General features: G+C 37.6%; 2 protein-coding genes across 2 annotated transcripts; both read left to right on the top strand.

Moving 5' to 3' along the window:
• The first annotated feature begins 117 nt into the window (after positions 1 to 117).
• Positions 118 to 6,226, top strand: LOC134840453 (uncharacterized). Its single transcript, XM_063856260.1, has 5 exons — positions 118 to 717; positions 1,088 to 1,227; positions 2,387 to 2,584; positions 2,984 to 3,200; positions 5,478 to 6,226. Exons 1-5 carry the CDS (start codon positions 383 to 385, stop codon positions 5,833 to 5,835), a joined length of 1,248 nt encoding a protein of 415 aa, XP_063712330.1. The 5' UTR covers positions 118 to 382; the 3' UTR covers positions 5,836 to 6,226.
• A 6,642-nt stretch (positions 6,227 to 12,868) lies between these two features.
• On the top strand, positions 12,869 to 14,680 carry LOC134839190 (choline/ethanolamine kinase-like). Its single transcript, XM_063854660.1, has 2 exons — positions 12,869 to 13,546; positions 13,937 to 14,680. Exons 1-2 carry the CDS (start codon positions 12,872 to 12,874, stop codon positions 14,384 to 14,386), a joined length of 1,125 nt encoding a protein of 374 aa, XP_063710730.1. The 5' UTR covers positions 12,869 to 12,871; the 3' UTR covers positions 14,387 to 14,680.
• Positions 14,681 to 15,130: the final 450 nt, after the last annotated feature.

The following is a 15,130-nucleotide window of genomic DNA, read 5'->3' as shown; positions in this document are numbered from 1 at the left end:
TTTCATTGTTTGATGTTTAATAAAAAAAAGTGTAACATATTGCGTTCTATACACTCCAAAGATACCAATTACTTCAGTGATTTGAAAGCGCATAAGCTTCTGTTTCATAGCAAATATTTCCATACATTCATCATCTATTTCAGTTATGAATGTATATATATGACACACGGGATGAAATGAAATACTGTCAGTCTCATTATGGTATTAAAATTCGAGTCACGGATTTGCTCTTCAAGCCAATTCAGAGTTATCATCAAGACTCAGTTCCCTTTTCATGTAAAGCAATGACGTAACGAATTTGAAATTATACCATCCCTGTGTGAAATTGGATCATTGACGTATAGTTTATAGTGAAGTAGATAATAGTTAGAACGAACGTCAAATGAAGCTATCATCTAGGAAGTTAGAGTTCACTTTCGACGTTCTGATTGAGTCTCTGAGCGATGTTCCGAGGCTCCAAGGATCGATTCAGTGCAAGTTACGGCTATTGGGCGCCAAAAGAGGTGGGATATTGCTTGGACGCCGCTTGAAAGAGGACCCACGGAAAGTGATTACAGATCCGGTTAAGATTGAGAATCATCAGGCACAGTTCAATTCGAACCACTCGTTTGTAGTGCAGATGTCGACAGATGCGAAGTCTGTGCTGAGATCACAGATTATGCGAGTGTCGGTGCGGTTTATAGACACGAATAACTCACAGAAGAAACTAGGATTCAGGCAAGCGTTGTTTTTGCTATTCCGACTAATTTACCGCTTAGGTGAGGCCAGTAGATGAAATAAAAGGAGTTGTCTTCCGATTTAATTGAAACCATTGTTCTCCTAATTTCAATTCCTACCCCCGCAGAAAACAATGCGAAAAATTAAAAGATTAAGATTTTTTGTAGTAATAACTGTGGTAGGAACATTCGTTGCTCTTTTGCACAACCGGCTAATTTAGTAGAAAAAAAAGGTTATAGAAAAACTGTATCAAAGTGTCATTTCAATTCGTCTCGGAAAATGTCTGACATTAACAGCAGTCTCACATGACCTGTTAATTATATTTAATCTGTCCTCAATTCAATTAAGGAGTTATCGTGTTTTGTAATAGTGACATAGATCTGGCGGAGTTGTCGCCTGGCGAGAACAGTCGGAAGCCCCTTTTGACTGGCTACAGGAACAGGAGCAACAGGAAGGAGAGACAGGATAACTCCCGCATCATCCTACGCATCAACATGCGACTCACCAGGGGTTAGTGCGGAATCTTTTACATGGTCTCTATTAATTCGTCCAATACGGCATCTTATAAGCGAAAAAAAGAAATTGGATGTTTGCTCTAATTTTTGAGAAATGTGGGATGATTGCCTTACTTTTTGAGAAATGTCGGATGTTTGCCTTAGTAAAGCTGTTTTTACACAAGCATAGTATGAACTCTCTTTTTTTCCCAACCTAAGTCGCAAATACTATTGCGACGTAATTATTGTTGCGGCAAAATGTGTTCATTTTGATCAATAACCAGCTTTCAAGTACAGCCAATGCTAAGGATATTAACACACTATTATAGTACAAATAGCTCTTTAGTTTCAAGGTATCATGGATCTGTAGCGTAGAGGCAGGGAAGGAGATCCGCAACAAAATAAGAGTGTTCGAACCTGGGCAGGGTCGGATGTTTTTGATGACCTTTTTCGTATACTAGTTACAATGCGTCCGCTCTATAATTGAGGCATCTTAGTTTTTTTTTCAAATTGACTGTTACTGCTAATGCGTTATAATTGACTTAGGTCACTTAGCAATTACGAAGACTCGTATTTGGCGTGCGTCACTTACGAAATTTCGTAGAGTCAAAGTTTTACTCATTCAGTTTTTCCAGTAGCGTTATCGGTCATATTTTTGCTTGTGTATGCGAAGTGCAACTTCGTCTCTGTGTTCGAAAAAGGTTATGAAGGGCTAGGAATTGCGAAAAATATTTGAAATTTTCAAAAGTCGATGAACGTAGTTTATATAGGTCGTGATTGTTTTTCTTTTCCGGAGAAGACTTAAATTTGCTCGCGCTCAAATTTATTTTCCGCGGTTTGACTTCATTTTTTTCAAGTTAAGTTAATTTACTTTGTTAAAAAGAAGGCAAACTCAGCTATCGAACAGCAAAAGTGTAAAGGTCACGAAAACGTGATCGACTTATAATTTCAATTAAGTGGATTTCAATTTTCAAGTTTTCCAGCGGATTAAAAAGTTTACCTATTGATCCAGTTATCTCAAATTGAGTTAATTTTATCATTAAAGTGTCAATCATAAACTGCTTGAGCTTTTAGACCGTATGTTTATTTTTGTGAAAATCGAAAATTGAAGTTTTTTTGAAGGCTATGTTTTATTTCGCCGATCTTAATATGAAATTAAATCACATTTTTTGCAGGGGACCCTATGAGTTTTATCCCGGCTGGCACCGAGTATAATTCGTATAGTGGCCAGCGCAACGTTATCAATGACATACTCAATCCAACGTTGGGAGGAGGGGTGGGGAAAACGACAGTAAGCGGAGGCGGGACAGGAACAGGAGGTGGCAATAATCTCGAAACATCCACACTCCACTCGCAGCTCAACGCATCAGAAGGTAATGGTTAAGTTGCAGAAGTTTACTTGGACATACAACCATTATTTTAAGCAATGAAGTATTTGAACTCCATTCGGATTAAAACCTTTACCTATTGATCCAGTTTCTCAAATTGGGTTAATTTTATTTGAAAAATGTATATGATAAATTGTTCTAGAAATTAAAAGAGCTCTAACATACATTTTATTACTTTTTGAAATTCGAAAGTTGAAATTTTGTTTTAAAAAAGAAGTCGTTTTTATGTTTGTTTCGTTGCGTTGATTGACTCTTTTCCTACTGTCTGTTGACTATGTTTGTGTTTAGCTAATAAATCATGTTTTAATCTTGCTGTCTGCAGGAGGAGGTCTGACTATGTTTGTGTTTAGCTAATAAATCATGTTTTAATCTTGCTGTCTGCAGGAGGAGGTCATCACTCTCGCAATCCCTCGGCCAGCATCGATTTTTGTTCTTCTCTCCCTTCCTCCCAACAGCCGCCGCCGCCTCCTCCTTTCTCCTCAACTTCTTCTGCTCTTCTCAGTTCGGACCACAGACGCAGGGGACTGTCCTCCAACTCAATCCACTCCATGCGACCACCCTCTCTCGATACATCAAGCATGTACAGCTACAGGGCCAACGAGTGAGTGTAGCTTAACTTGCATGAAACTACATTACATGTGCTTTTTTATGTTCCAGCCAATTTTTTCCCAATTGCTGAAGTTTTGGCCATCCTCAGTTTAATATTACTGCGCTTTTACTTTGATTTTTAAAGTTCGTTGCAAATTATTTGCCATCTGGAAGGTAAATAAATTCTCCAATAGCCAAAATGAAAATGGTACCAAAATTTTAGCTTGACTTTCAAAAGTAGATTTTAGATATCAGATTTGTCAGCAGAATAAAAAAATACTTTTAGATTTATATTTCTGAAGTTAGATTAGCTTGAATGAAAATCTGGGGCAGTACAACAGTGCCGAAGTACAACAGTGCCTAAAATGAAAACTTTGTTCAACAGTGCCGAAAATGAAAACTTTGTTCAACAGTGCCGAAAATTTGAACGAATTTCAACATATTAAGTGCGGCAATCTAAAATTAAACGGCGATCGTTTACTCAAGTGACACTTAAAGATTTTGGGAGAGAAAATTTGCAATTTAGACGTTTTGGCGCCAAAATAATTGTATAATTTGCTGTAACAGAGATTTTGGCGCCAAAATTGGAGTGGTTATCTTTGATAATTAGCGTCAGTAATTTCCCGCTCTTTAGAAAATGCGTGTAAATTATTCTGAAATTTTCCCGCCTTTTTCGGCACTGATGTACTTGGCTCTGTTGAACGCCCCCGAAAATCTCAATCAGTAAAGATTCTCGAAGTTGAAATAGCAATAAGATAATGTAATTGGTAGAAACCCTCATGCGCGAAAGTCCGAATGCGCGAAAATATAAGTCAGCCAATCAGATTTCAGTAATCTAAAATTTGGAAAAAAAGTAAACAACTGGGGTATTTGAGATTGGCCGATTATAGAAACAGCAGAAATATGCAAAACTTTAATATTGTCATTGACCGCCGCAAAATTGAGACAAGTTTTACATTTCAAGGGTTTGATGAAAGAAGCAAACTGTTTCTTCATTTACTTCTTTTTAATTGAATGGCAACTGCTTCTTTTTAAAAATTGACTTTCGGCTAATATTGTTTTCGATTTTTCGCACAAAAGTTTTGTCGCGCATTCGGTCCTTCGCGCATGAGAATAGCCCCCTGATTATAGTGCTTATACTGATTTAAAAGACAACGAAATTGAAATGAATTCTAATCGTGGTCTTAAACACGGTGCGTATTCATAGGTTCCAAAATAAAAAATCAGTCCCATAGGTTCCAAAATAAAAAAGCAGTCGCATAAGTTCCAAATCTTTTCAATTGGTCAAAAGACTAAATTAGCTGATTCTCGGTTTAAGGTCGCCGGTGGGCGCGCTACGCGCGCGTCGCCGCTTCGCGGCCATAACCGGCTCTAAATTTCGTATAGAGTCCTACCCTTTGAAGGCAAGCTCGCAACACGTTGGCGAGGCTGCGGCGGTCACTATTCTGCAGCTTGACTTTATGCTAGTTGAACAGTAAAAAATCAATCCGTAAATTCGTTGGCTCAAATTTCAACCAATCAGAATTCAAGAAGATAACTTATGCGACTGATTTTTTATTTTGGAACCTATGAATATTGGAACCTATGGGAATTCACCCTTAAACAACCAAATTCAAGTGAGTTCAAACCGTTGCTGCACCAACTTCAACTTCAAGTTTTTGTTCTTAGTCCCCAGCTTGAGGCTTTTGATGAAATTGACAAGTGGAATACAAAAATTTGACCCCTCATAACAAGTGAAATGCAATTTTAAACCCCACATTTGAGCAAGTAAGTCATTACGTCTGGTTAATTGCATGTCGCGGATTCCGTGACGGTGAGCGAAAAGGATGCAACTGTTGCAGATATATGGTCACGGATTCCGCAACACATGTTTTTTTTCACTCTAAACAACACTTTTAAGAGTTTAACTAAAGTGTAAGTGCTAAAATAATCTTAACATTGTTACATGATTTTTGTAACGTTGGGAGGTCAGCCTCCCGGCAAATTTGGTCTAATTGAGTGTGAAAGACGGGCCAGATTTTCAGACCTTTTATTTTCGACTTTTTTAGAATGTAAATCACGACCAAAGTGGCTGTAATATGATGCCACACTTGACCCTTACGAGATTTCTTGAGGACCCGAATCCAACGTTCCCTTCCACTCTTCGAGTGGTCGGAATAACATTTTTATTAACGCTTTTCCAATTGTCTGACAGCCATGTTTGATTTGTTTAGGTTGGCAACAAAAATTTCGAGTTTGGTTTTAATATAGAGGTGCAAGCGTTTACTAGTAACCGTTCTGTTTGTTATAGCTACAATTTCAGTTACAACACGACCTCCATTGGGACCATTGCCAACAGAAATTCTGCAATGGCAAATATGGAGCACTCGACACTCCCGGCAAATAGCAACTCGGCTGCTTACCTGTTTCACCTCAGTGACCCGAATGCGTCTTCGGCCTCGAACCCGAATCTAACTCGGGGATCACTCGTAAGCTCAACGTCATCCGCAAATCAGGTCTCGGAAAACCAAGGTGCAACTACAGGAAAGAGACTCGGAGACGTCGCCGAGGACTCAACCGATTCGCTTGCGCCTACGAGAAGGAATAACCGAGCGTTGGTTGACAGCTTGTTCAATGATTTCACGCCCTTATCGCCTCGTATGGAATGAACTAATCGTAACAATTTTATGCTACAAGTTGCCAAATGTCCTTTAAAGATAAGAAGCGTTATACACTGTGCTCAGGCGAAACAGGCAAATTAACTGTCCAAATTTGCTGTGCTACAATTTAATTGCAGCCTAATGAATGAATAAAATCAACATTTCTGGTTGTTGGTGGTTTGAAAAGATGGTATTGATAATTTAAAATCTCAGTTACTGCGGCGGGCGGTCTTTGTGACTCGCTTCTAATTGTGACATATCTAAAGCAGTTCTAACTTTTGATGCAGTTATTAAGTAGTTAATTTGTAAGCACTTTTGTTTGCATTTGTGTGCTATTACTTCAATCACAAGAAGTGTATAAGTTAGATTAGAAGAAGTTAATTGAATTTTGTTAATTAAATCGGTTCTAATCATTTCGAGACTGATATGACTGGCTATCCGTTTTTGAGTTCAGGGCTAGGTATTTTTATTGTTTCCACAAGCTTTTCGACTGTTTTGTCTTTACTTCGCTTGGTGTGATATATCCCTTCTTCAGTTGTTGTACGTATACTGCAATGATTGACAGAAAGACTAAAACCTTTTTGTTCCGACTTTCGATATGAAAGTAACGGAATATTTGTGCTCGGGGTGGGTTTTTTTTTCTTCTGACAAATTTCGACTTTTTAACTAGCCATTTTTGACGGAAATTTTTTATATCATTCGAAAGGTATTGTTGTCCTGAGCTTAAATTTGAAAAGATATTTCACCTGTGATCGTTTTTCGTAAAGTTATGAGGGTTTAAAGATTGCCATTTTGACCAATTTGGGACAATTAACGCGCGATATAATTCGCGCTATTAACGCGTAAGCGGAGATTTAATCTGTCTTAGAAATCGTTCCAAATTGGTTGTAAGAAGCTTATTTGCCATAATTGATTTGTTCCAAGGAGCGAAACCTATTGTTTTGTACTTTATATGGCGTGTGGGGGGATCATTTGCATAGAAAAATTTTCAAATTTTAGAAATTTTTTTATATTTCATTGAATTTTTTTCATGTTGTTTATGTTATTACTGCTCCATAAACGTTAAAAGGCAGTCGGAACTTTCAGGGCTTCGCCCTGATACGAGAAGTCTTGTCTTTTTTGGGCAAGTTCTTGCACGATCAGAAGTGGTCAAAATTGGAATGACCGCTCTATGAGGAACAATCATCTGCGGTACACTGGAGCAGTTCTTATTATGAATCAGACCCCTCTTAGTGCACATCTTAGTCTATCAGGAGAACCCTAGTGAACCCCAAACACCTGGGTTCTCCTGATAGACTCCAGTGAGCGTGTTGTTCTTTCTTGAGCGTGTTGTTCTTATTGTTTTTAGCCCCGAGAGGGCGAGTCCGGCATGCTCAAACCAAGCCCCAGAAACGTCACAACTTCGATCGGACGAAGCCACATATCTATTGGGGTTAAAAAAGTGGTGTTCTGGGAACAGTTAAAAAGAAGAAAAGTTGTATGTGGGAAGGACAGTATGGCTAGTTAGTTTGGGGGGACGTTAGGGTCGATTCGTTCCAGGTACGTTTCGGAGGGGGCTGTACCCGGACTTCAAATGGGAAAAGGTTCTCGTAGTGGATTCTTCGGCGGCAGAGATTTCAGGTGGTCCAAGGGGCAGAACTTTCGGGATTGGTGCATCTGAAATGGCTTGCCTAACTTTGTGTGTGTATTTGCTTTTGAAACAATTTAAAGTTGTTAAGAATGAAAAAAATACGTTCACTAAAATTTTTGAAAAGCGTAAGAGTATTAGTTTCGGAAAGGATAGTCTCAATTTCAGGGGCGTATAAGTTGAGCAACGAAGTGCGGTTGTTCCCTGGGGGTTTGGGATAGTGATGATAGAAAATGATGCCAGTAGATAATGGTGGTTGTCTACATTTAGAAGTTCGCATTCTGAATGCAAATGTTCTATTGCGCTTATCTTTGAGCACCCTGTTATCATGCGGAGAGCAGAATTTAGAACTGTTCGCAGTTTGTTTAAAGAAGTTTTACTGGCAGAGTGGGACCAGGCAGGGCTCGCGTAGTCTAAAATTGGTCTTAATAAAACTTTAAAGTAACCATAAAGTTCCTTTGGACTGGTCCCAGATAAAGCCTTCAGGATCGATATCCTGCGCGCGGCTTTTCTGGATGTTTGCTCGCAATGTTCTGCTAAGTTTAGGAACGGGTCGCATAAGGCACCAAGTATTTTGGGATGTATCCCAAAGGGCAATTTAGTTTTGTTCATTTCCGAATTCGGATCCGTGTAAAATCTTTGTTAAAAGAAGAAAAAAGGCCGGTCGAATCTTTAGAAAAACAATGGACCTTAATATAAAAAAAATTGTGCAACATAGTTAAATAACTAGATAAGGCTATTGATGCCGTTGAAATGTTGCTGGACTGGACAAAAGGGTGGAAGTCGTCAGCGTAAGACTGCAATTTAAACCGGGGGCGATACAGGAGCGTCATTGACGTAAAAATTAAAAGGTGTTGGAGATAAGACAGCCTTGAGAGACGCCTGTATGAACAATCCACTTGATTAGGCTTTCCGGTACGCTGGTGCCATGAAAGAGATCCAGGAGGGTGCAATGGCTGATCATGTCAAATGATTTTGATAATTCAAGTGTGGCCAGAACTGTACTATTTGAGAACTTTTGTTGATTAGAACCGTCGCTGATAAAATGTTCAGGTCTAAAAATTTCTCTTTTCTCTGTCTTTAGCAGTTTTGGCCATGATCTTTTTGTTCGAAACATTTAAAAAAGGGTCGGATGGGTTAAAAAGTCCGGTTTGATCTCTTTGTTGAGCAAGTTTCCTTGTTTTTTCATTGAGGGCAGAAAAAAAGAAACTTTGCCGGCTTGCGGGAATATGGTGACGTTCCGCAGCAAGTATCGTTTCACGAAAGGTCCGATCTGCAGTGCTTACATCGTGCAGCATTGGTTTCTTTGCTAAAATCTACTTGAATGAAAACCTTCGTTCATAGGTAAAATTTTTCCAGCTGCCTTTTCACAACTATCAAAGTTTTGCGGGCAGCGAACGGTATCTCTTTTGCATTTGAAAGGGTAATTAAATTTGGGAGATGATCCGAGCCAAGCTTAAAAAGTGTTCAGCATGAAAGATTTATTAAAATGGACGGCGAGGCCAGTGAAAGTTTTGGAGACGATGTTGAAGAGTTGCTATCGTATGGGATCCTTATTTGATGATGGTCATTAAGTAGAGAATAAGTAGATTCAATAGTTTCGGCTCCGAGTCTTGCCCCACGTTGGTTGGTCGTTCATGGATAATGGAGTGCCAAAGAGGAGACTAGGCATTAGCATCACTAAAGACGATACTGTTTTCATTCGAAAAAAGCTAAACTGGATGCTTTAAAGTCTTTGGGGCAGCTAGTGGGGAGGGATGTAAAAATTTGTGATACGAAGATTTTGGTTGCTGGCGTTTACTAGCACGCACTGCGCCTCCTAAATTCCACATACCGCTATTTTAAGTTCCTCGTATAGAATGGTGTTATGTATGGCAGTAAGGAGTACACCTGGCTCTCGAGTACGCTCGTTTCTAATATTTGGGTAATTGGGGCGCAGCGACGAAGTGCGATTTTTCAAGTTTAACTTTACTTCTTGAAAAACCGCGATGTGTATTTGGTATTTGCACATTACGGCTGCAACTTCGGGTGCTTTCCCAGAGATTCGATTACGATTGAATTGTAGAATATTCAGGGTCTTGGTAGAGGGGGTTTGCTTGGTTAATTGGGGGCGTTCGTTGCTTTCGGGAGGTTTGAGTCATGGCGCAAATTTGGAATTTGGTTAGTTACAAGGAGAACTGTGTTTGGGACTGAGTGGGACTTAGTGGTTGGAGGGTGATTTTTTTGTACGGGCTGGCGAGTAAGGTTAGTATTGTTAGTCACAGGAGGGGGCAGATTATAGGATTCAGTACAAGAGGAAAATGGACAAGATTCAGTACAGGAGGAAAATGGACAAGATTCAGTACAAGAGGAAAATGGGAATGTGTGGTACCAGACGCTGGCTTGTATCAGAAATTTTTTTTGTTTGCATGGGGAGTAAGTGTAGGGACCAGGGTTAGGTTTAATGTCGAAACGGGGGAGAACGGTTAAAATTAATAGGTGGAGCGACCCGACCGAAACTAAAAAATATTGACATCAGTAAGTGTAATGATTTGTAATGAAACAAATGAATTGAAACAAAGGTGTTTTACATGCTAATGAAGTTCAATTACTCTTGTATTTACTGTAATTTATTTCAGCTTGATATTTAATTGAAGACTGGTGGTAAATTGAAAATTTTGATCCCTCGTTGGATTTTAATCCCCCTCAACCACAAGTTTTTTGCTTAATTCGCATCGTTTTTTTTGCATCGAATCATGCTGATAATTGTTGCTTGCTACGAATTGATGCTTGGTGCGATTTTTTTCGAGAAAAATAATGAAATAAAAGTAGGTTTCATGTTTTTTTTTCAGGAACCATAAAGTTTAGTTTTTCTTTTTAAGTTCAGTTTTGATGCGTTAAATGTGAGATAATAACCAGGTAAAAGAACCTAAGTAGTGTGCTTCAATAGCAATTTCAAGATTTACTCGAATCTTTAGTGCAAGATTTTGGGGTTTCTTTTTGTGTTTCTGTTGAGATTACTGCCTGATAACTGTGATTGTTAAGTTTTCAAAATTAGAAAACTCAGAAAGAATCCATGAAGTCAATCCATGAAGTCAAAGCAATTCAAAAACACTACGTTTTTTCTTGCTAGCTGTTTTTTGCCTTTGAGTAGAAACTTTTTTTGGCTTGCGAGCTCAGACTCTAAAGTTTCGGCTACCTGTTTTTTTTTTTTAACCTATTGTACTTTTCGGTGCCTTCCATTATAAGTGCTGTTTTTCAGTTCTTGATTTTTTCAAGCTGACTGCTTTTTAAGAATTGTTTTTTTAAGGCAATAAAAATGAGATTTCCAGTCGTTGCAAAATTTCCTGCTCGATTTCCGTAAGGATGCGCCTTAAAACCTAAAACCCAACTTAAGTTGGCTAAGTTAGAAATATTTGTATTATCTGAAACCATCAATTGTCTCGACCTCAGTTTGAAGCCTTTTCTGGGTTTACTGATGCTACAAACGAGACTACTACTACTAACAGATACGTTTAATAGGTATAAAACCAAAAATCTAAAATTTATTTACTCTGCTCAAACAGGAGTTAAAACAAACTGTAGAAGTGTTTAGAACAGCAAGTGTTCAGAAAAAAAAGCATTACAATTAACGTTTTTTCTGAACACTTGCTGTTCTAAACAATTATATAGTTCGTTATATCTCCTGTTTGAGCAAAGTAAATATATTTTAGATTTTTGGTTTTATACCCATTGAACGTCTCTATTAGTAAAAAAAAAAACGGAAATAGATATCGTTTTTGGGTTCGGACTTGATACCTAGTGATTTGGTGCCTTTTTTTCGTCATTCATAAGAAATTTTTTTCTGAGTTCAAGATAATGTTTTATTGATTTTTTTGAATTATTGCTATAATTTTTCGAAACAATCCACAATAATTTCTGAAAATTTTGTGCTTTTCAAATTCTATCGTGTATCGGATTGTTTTGTCGGCTTAGTTTCTTCAGGCTGTACATTTTTTTGATTTTTCAGCATTTTCTAACATTAAAAAATTACCGTATCCGAAATTATAATGTGGCAGGTAATAGTGCTCCATGATTTTTTTCGCGTGAAAGGTTTCTTCGGCTTGAATAGCCGAAATCTTGTTATAAATTTTCCCGTCTTAACGGTCGTGTACCCAGGTTTTATATGCTTTTTAGATGATTTTTTTATGCTTAATACACTTGCAATCAGCTTAGTATGTTATTGCGAACCTTCTATTTTTCTAAGTAACTCGCTAATAAAATTTCATTTTAAGTGTTCACTTATTTGTAGCATTGGAAACTGCATAGCATCTGTTCTCTGCTTAATTTGTGGCTAGTTTTTGATACCTGTTAAGCTTCCGTGGCTGAGTGGTTAATGTGTGAGTCATAATCTCTAGGTCGCAGTTTCGAATCTCAGAGGTTGCCGAATTTTTTTCTAACTCAGTGCTTATTTCTAATTTTTATTATTGCACTTCATAGAGCTGTTTTTGTCGTGTTTTCGCTAGTATTTGCGAAGCAAGGCTTCGTGGCTGTAAAATTCATGGTAATTTTTATCTTTACAGAAAATAGATTCTTCATTCATTGATCCTCGAGTTTCAGTGTTTTAATACCAGATTTCAATTACTCGTTAGATTTGCGATAGCAAGTAAATTGCAACCGGGTAATAGACTTTTTTCCGTAGTAAGTCAAATTGCCTCTGTGTTTAATGCTGGAATTCGTGTTTCGCGACAGGTTCCAATCGAATTGAGTCGACAGTTTTTAATTGAATTGATTATAAAAATGTTGGGTGTTTTTGCCCTTTTTCATTTTTTGTTGAGCGATGGCTTTCGAATAGCGCTGCTTTTCTCTATTTATATTATATCGCAAGTGGTGCGAAGCTCAGCCACGCCTCTGAGTAAAAAAGTATTAAGTGAGTTTTTTTTTGAAAGATCGAAATCCTGAACATAATTTATTCGTAACGATTTGTGTGAAATGTTTTTTGTTACGACCATTTTACAAAATAAGAAGTATCGCTGGGTTTTGGATTCTAAAAGATATTTCAGAAACTTTTCGATTTGTCGGAAAAACTGGTTTGATATATTTTACTACTAATTGACAGCAGGCTAGTTAAGACTATTTTTCAGATTATTTACCAACCCAACGAATTGATCACCTCTAATTTGATTTATCGTCGTCATTATCATCAGGTTTATTTGTTCTTTTATTTTGGAAATTAGAAGTAAGTTGCAAATTTCTAGTTCATTGACAATTTAACACTTGTCTCAGAAACAATATGTCGATATACTTTTTCAAAAGTTTCAACTACTTTCTTAAAAGCTGTTTAGGAAAGCGTGAAATTTGGTCGACCTAAGACAAGTTATGGAAAAATCTAAGATTTGTTTTTGTTACATGTTGCTAAGGTCTCAATGATCTACTTAGTTTGTCATTTCCAGAGAAGTAATGAACAATTCCGAAAATCCGACATTAGATCAACCTTCTGGCGATGTTTCAACTAGAGTTTTCACTAGTCCCGACATCAAAGGCCTTAAAATACGTTCCGAAGCACTCCGAATATGCCGCCTTTACGTCGGTGAAAACTGGAAGCAACTGACTCCAGATGATGTCTGTTTAACGCGACTAAGTGGGCTGACAAATTACGTTTTCAGAGTGTCAAGTTTAAAACCAGAACCAAAAGTGTCACCATTGCTTCTACGGATCCACGGTTCAGTAGGTCACGAGTTAGTCATCGAAACGGTCACAGCCTCAATTTTAGCTGAGAGGAATTTTGGTCCGAAATTGTATGGCATCTTTCCCGAAGGGAGGCTAGAAGAATTCGTAGAGGCCGATCGCTTAGAGGTGACAGATCTAAGAGTCCCCGAAATTTCATCAAAAATTGCCAGAAACTGTGCCAAATTCCATAAACTTAGCGTACCAGTTATGAAAACACAGTGGCTTTTACTGCAGACATGCAAGGAGTACTATTCGCTAGTCGGCGCATTAAAGCCTACGGACCAATCTGAGATCAAAGCGAAAGAGATTTTGGAACAGTTGGATGTCGACAAAGAAATTGAGTTTATGAAGGATCAATTGAGCAGGTCTACGTCGCCTGTTGTTTTCTGCCACAATGATATGCAGGTAGGGTTTTAATTTGAGAAGCATTTTTTAGTTTTCTCCAGATCTTTGCTCCAAGTTTTTTTTCCGATTCATAAGCCACGAATGATTAAGAGTCGATGAATGTTGTTCAGAATCTGATATAGGTCGGAATTTATTTTTCAGATTTACAGCGGTTTTCTCAAAATGGGTCAATTTTGTCGAAAAGCGCCAATCATAAATTTTTTCAGAAATTCAAATAGCTTTAGGGCATCTATTTTTTTGAAATTCGAAAGTTGTGATTTTTTCAAAAAAAAAAATTTAAGTCGGCATTTTTTACTTAATTGCGTTCATGACTCTTTTCCAACTGTCTGTTGGCTATGTTTTTTTTCCAGTTATCCAAGAAGTAAAAGAAATACTACTGTTCGTTTTTAGGAAGGAAACATTCTATCTCGGGTCGAAGACAAGCAACTGGTTTTTATAGACTATGAGTACTCGTGCTACAACTACAGGAACTTCGACATCACAAACCACTTCTTAGAATGGATGGCCGATTACGAAGTAACAGAACCGCCTTTCTTCACTTTTAATCTGAACAACTTCCCAACTAGGGATGAACAGATGCACTTCCTGACTGAGTATTTCTCAGAAATGGGAATGGAACCAGGGTCAAAGGTCATTCAAGAGGCGACAGAAGAGGTTATTAGTGAGATTGACCTCTATTCATGTTATTCGCACCTGTTTTTCTCATCGTGGGGAGTTTGTGTGCAGTACCATTCGACCCCTGGATCTTGCGACATTCCGTTCGGATACCTGGAGTACTCCTCGACCAGATTGAAACTCTATCAAAAAGCCAAAGAGAGATTGCTCAACAGTCAAAAATAGAAAACTTTTAAAAAGTATCATTTGAAGATTGAACTATAAATACTTCCTAAATTCCAGAAATTATAAGTTGTGAAAATGAAGTAACAGAACACTAATCGTTTGCGTTATACTCAGTCATCTAGTCGAGGTAATATTTTGATGTTTGAGAGCATGTTTTAATTGAACTCATTCTTTAATTTATTTTTATAAAAGGTTTGTATATCTGAAAATGTGTCATCTTATATAGCATATATATAATTACTTTAAATTGCCATCGTTTTCTCTGTTCACTAATTTAATCCGAAAACATTCAAATTGTATTCCAATTCGAATCATACATAACTAATCATGAACGGATTTAGGGGGTGGGGGCTGTCTCTCCTTTGGTTCTATTTTACAACATCCGTTTTTGGCCTACCGACCCCAGAATTTTTCTAAAGGAGCGTTCGGCGAGAATCTATTATCTAGTATAGATTTAAATGCGGGCTTCACTATCTCGCCTTGTTTAAGCTTTTTCAACGTATTGTTTTTGCATGTTTAACGAAAGAATTTTTGCACGTTTAAGCTAAATCGTACATTGCAATGATTAAGATTTTTTTTCAATTTTCCAGTTTGAATTCGTTGTTTTTTTCGTCAAGTTTGAAAATACGGTTAAAACTGATCTAAATCTGACTGCTCAAATCCTTTTGGTTTTCGAGATATGCCAATTTTTAAATGATTTTTCAAATTTTTTCTCGAAAAACTTTGTGGTAAAAAATTATTCGA

This window comes from Symsagittifera roscoffensis, chromosome 2 (genome assembly GCF_963678635.1).
Source record: "Symsagittifera roscoffensis chromosome 2, txSymRosc1.1, whole genome shotgun sequence".
NCBI lineage: Eukaryota > Metazoa > Xenacoelomorpha > Acoela > Convolutidae > Symsagittifera > Symsagittifera roscoffensis.
Note: the sequence above shows the minus strand (reverse complement) of the source record. Positions and strands in the feature narration are given on the sequence as shown.

Bases quoted from the DNA above. Each gene is read 5' to 3' on its own strand.
- LOC134839190 (XM_063854660.1), top strand. From the start codon at position 12,872: ATGAACAATTCCGAAAATCCGACATTAGATCAACCTTCTGGCGATGTT. The intron at 13,547-13,936 runs GTAGGGTTTTAA...GTTCGTTTTTAG, and splicing joins TCTGCCACAATGATATGCAG to GAAGGAAACATTCTATCTCG.
- LOC134840453 (XM_063856260.1), top strand. From the start codon at position 383: ATGAAGCTATCATCTAGGAAGTTAGAGTTCACTTTCGACGTTCTGATT. The intron at 718-1,087 runs GCAAGCGTTGTT...GTTTTGTAATAG, and splicing joins CAGAAGAAACTAGGATTCAG to TGACATAGATCTGGCGGAGT. The intron at 2,585-2,983 runs GTAATGGTTAAG...TGCTGTCTGCAG, and splicing joins GCAGCTCAACGCATCAGAAG to GAGGAGGTCATCACTCTCGC.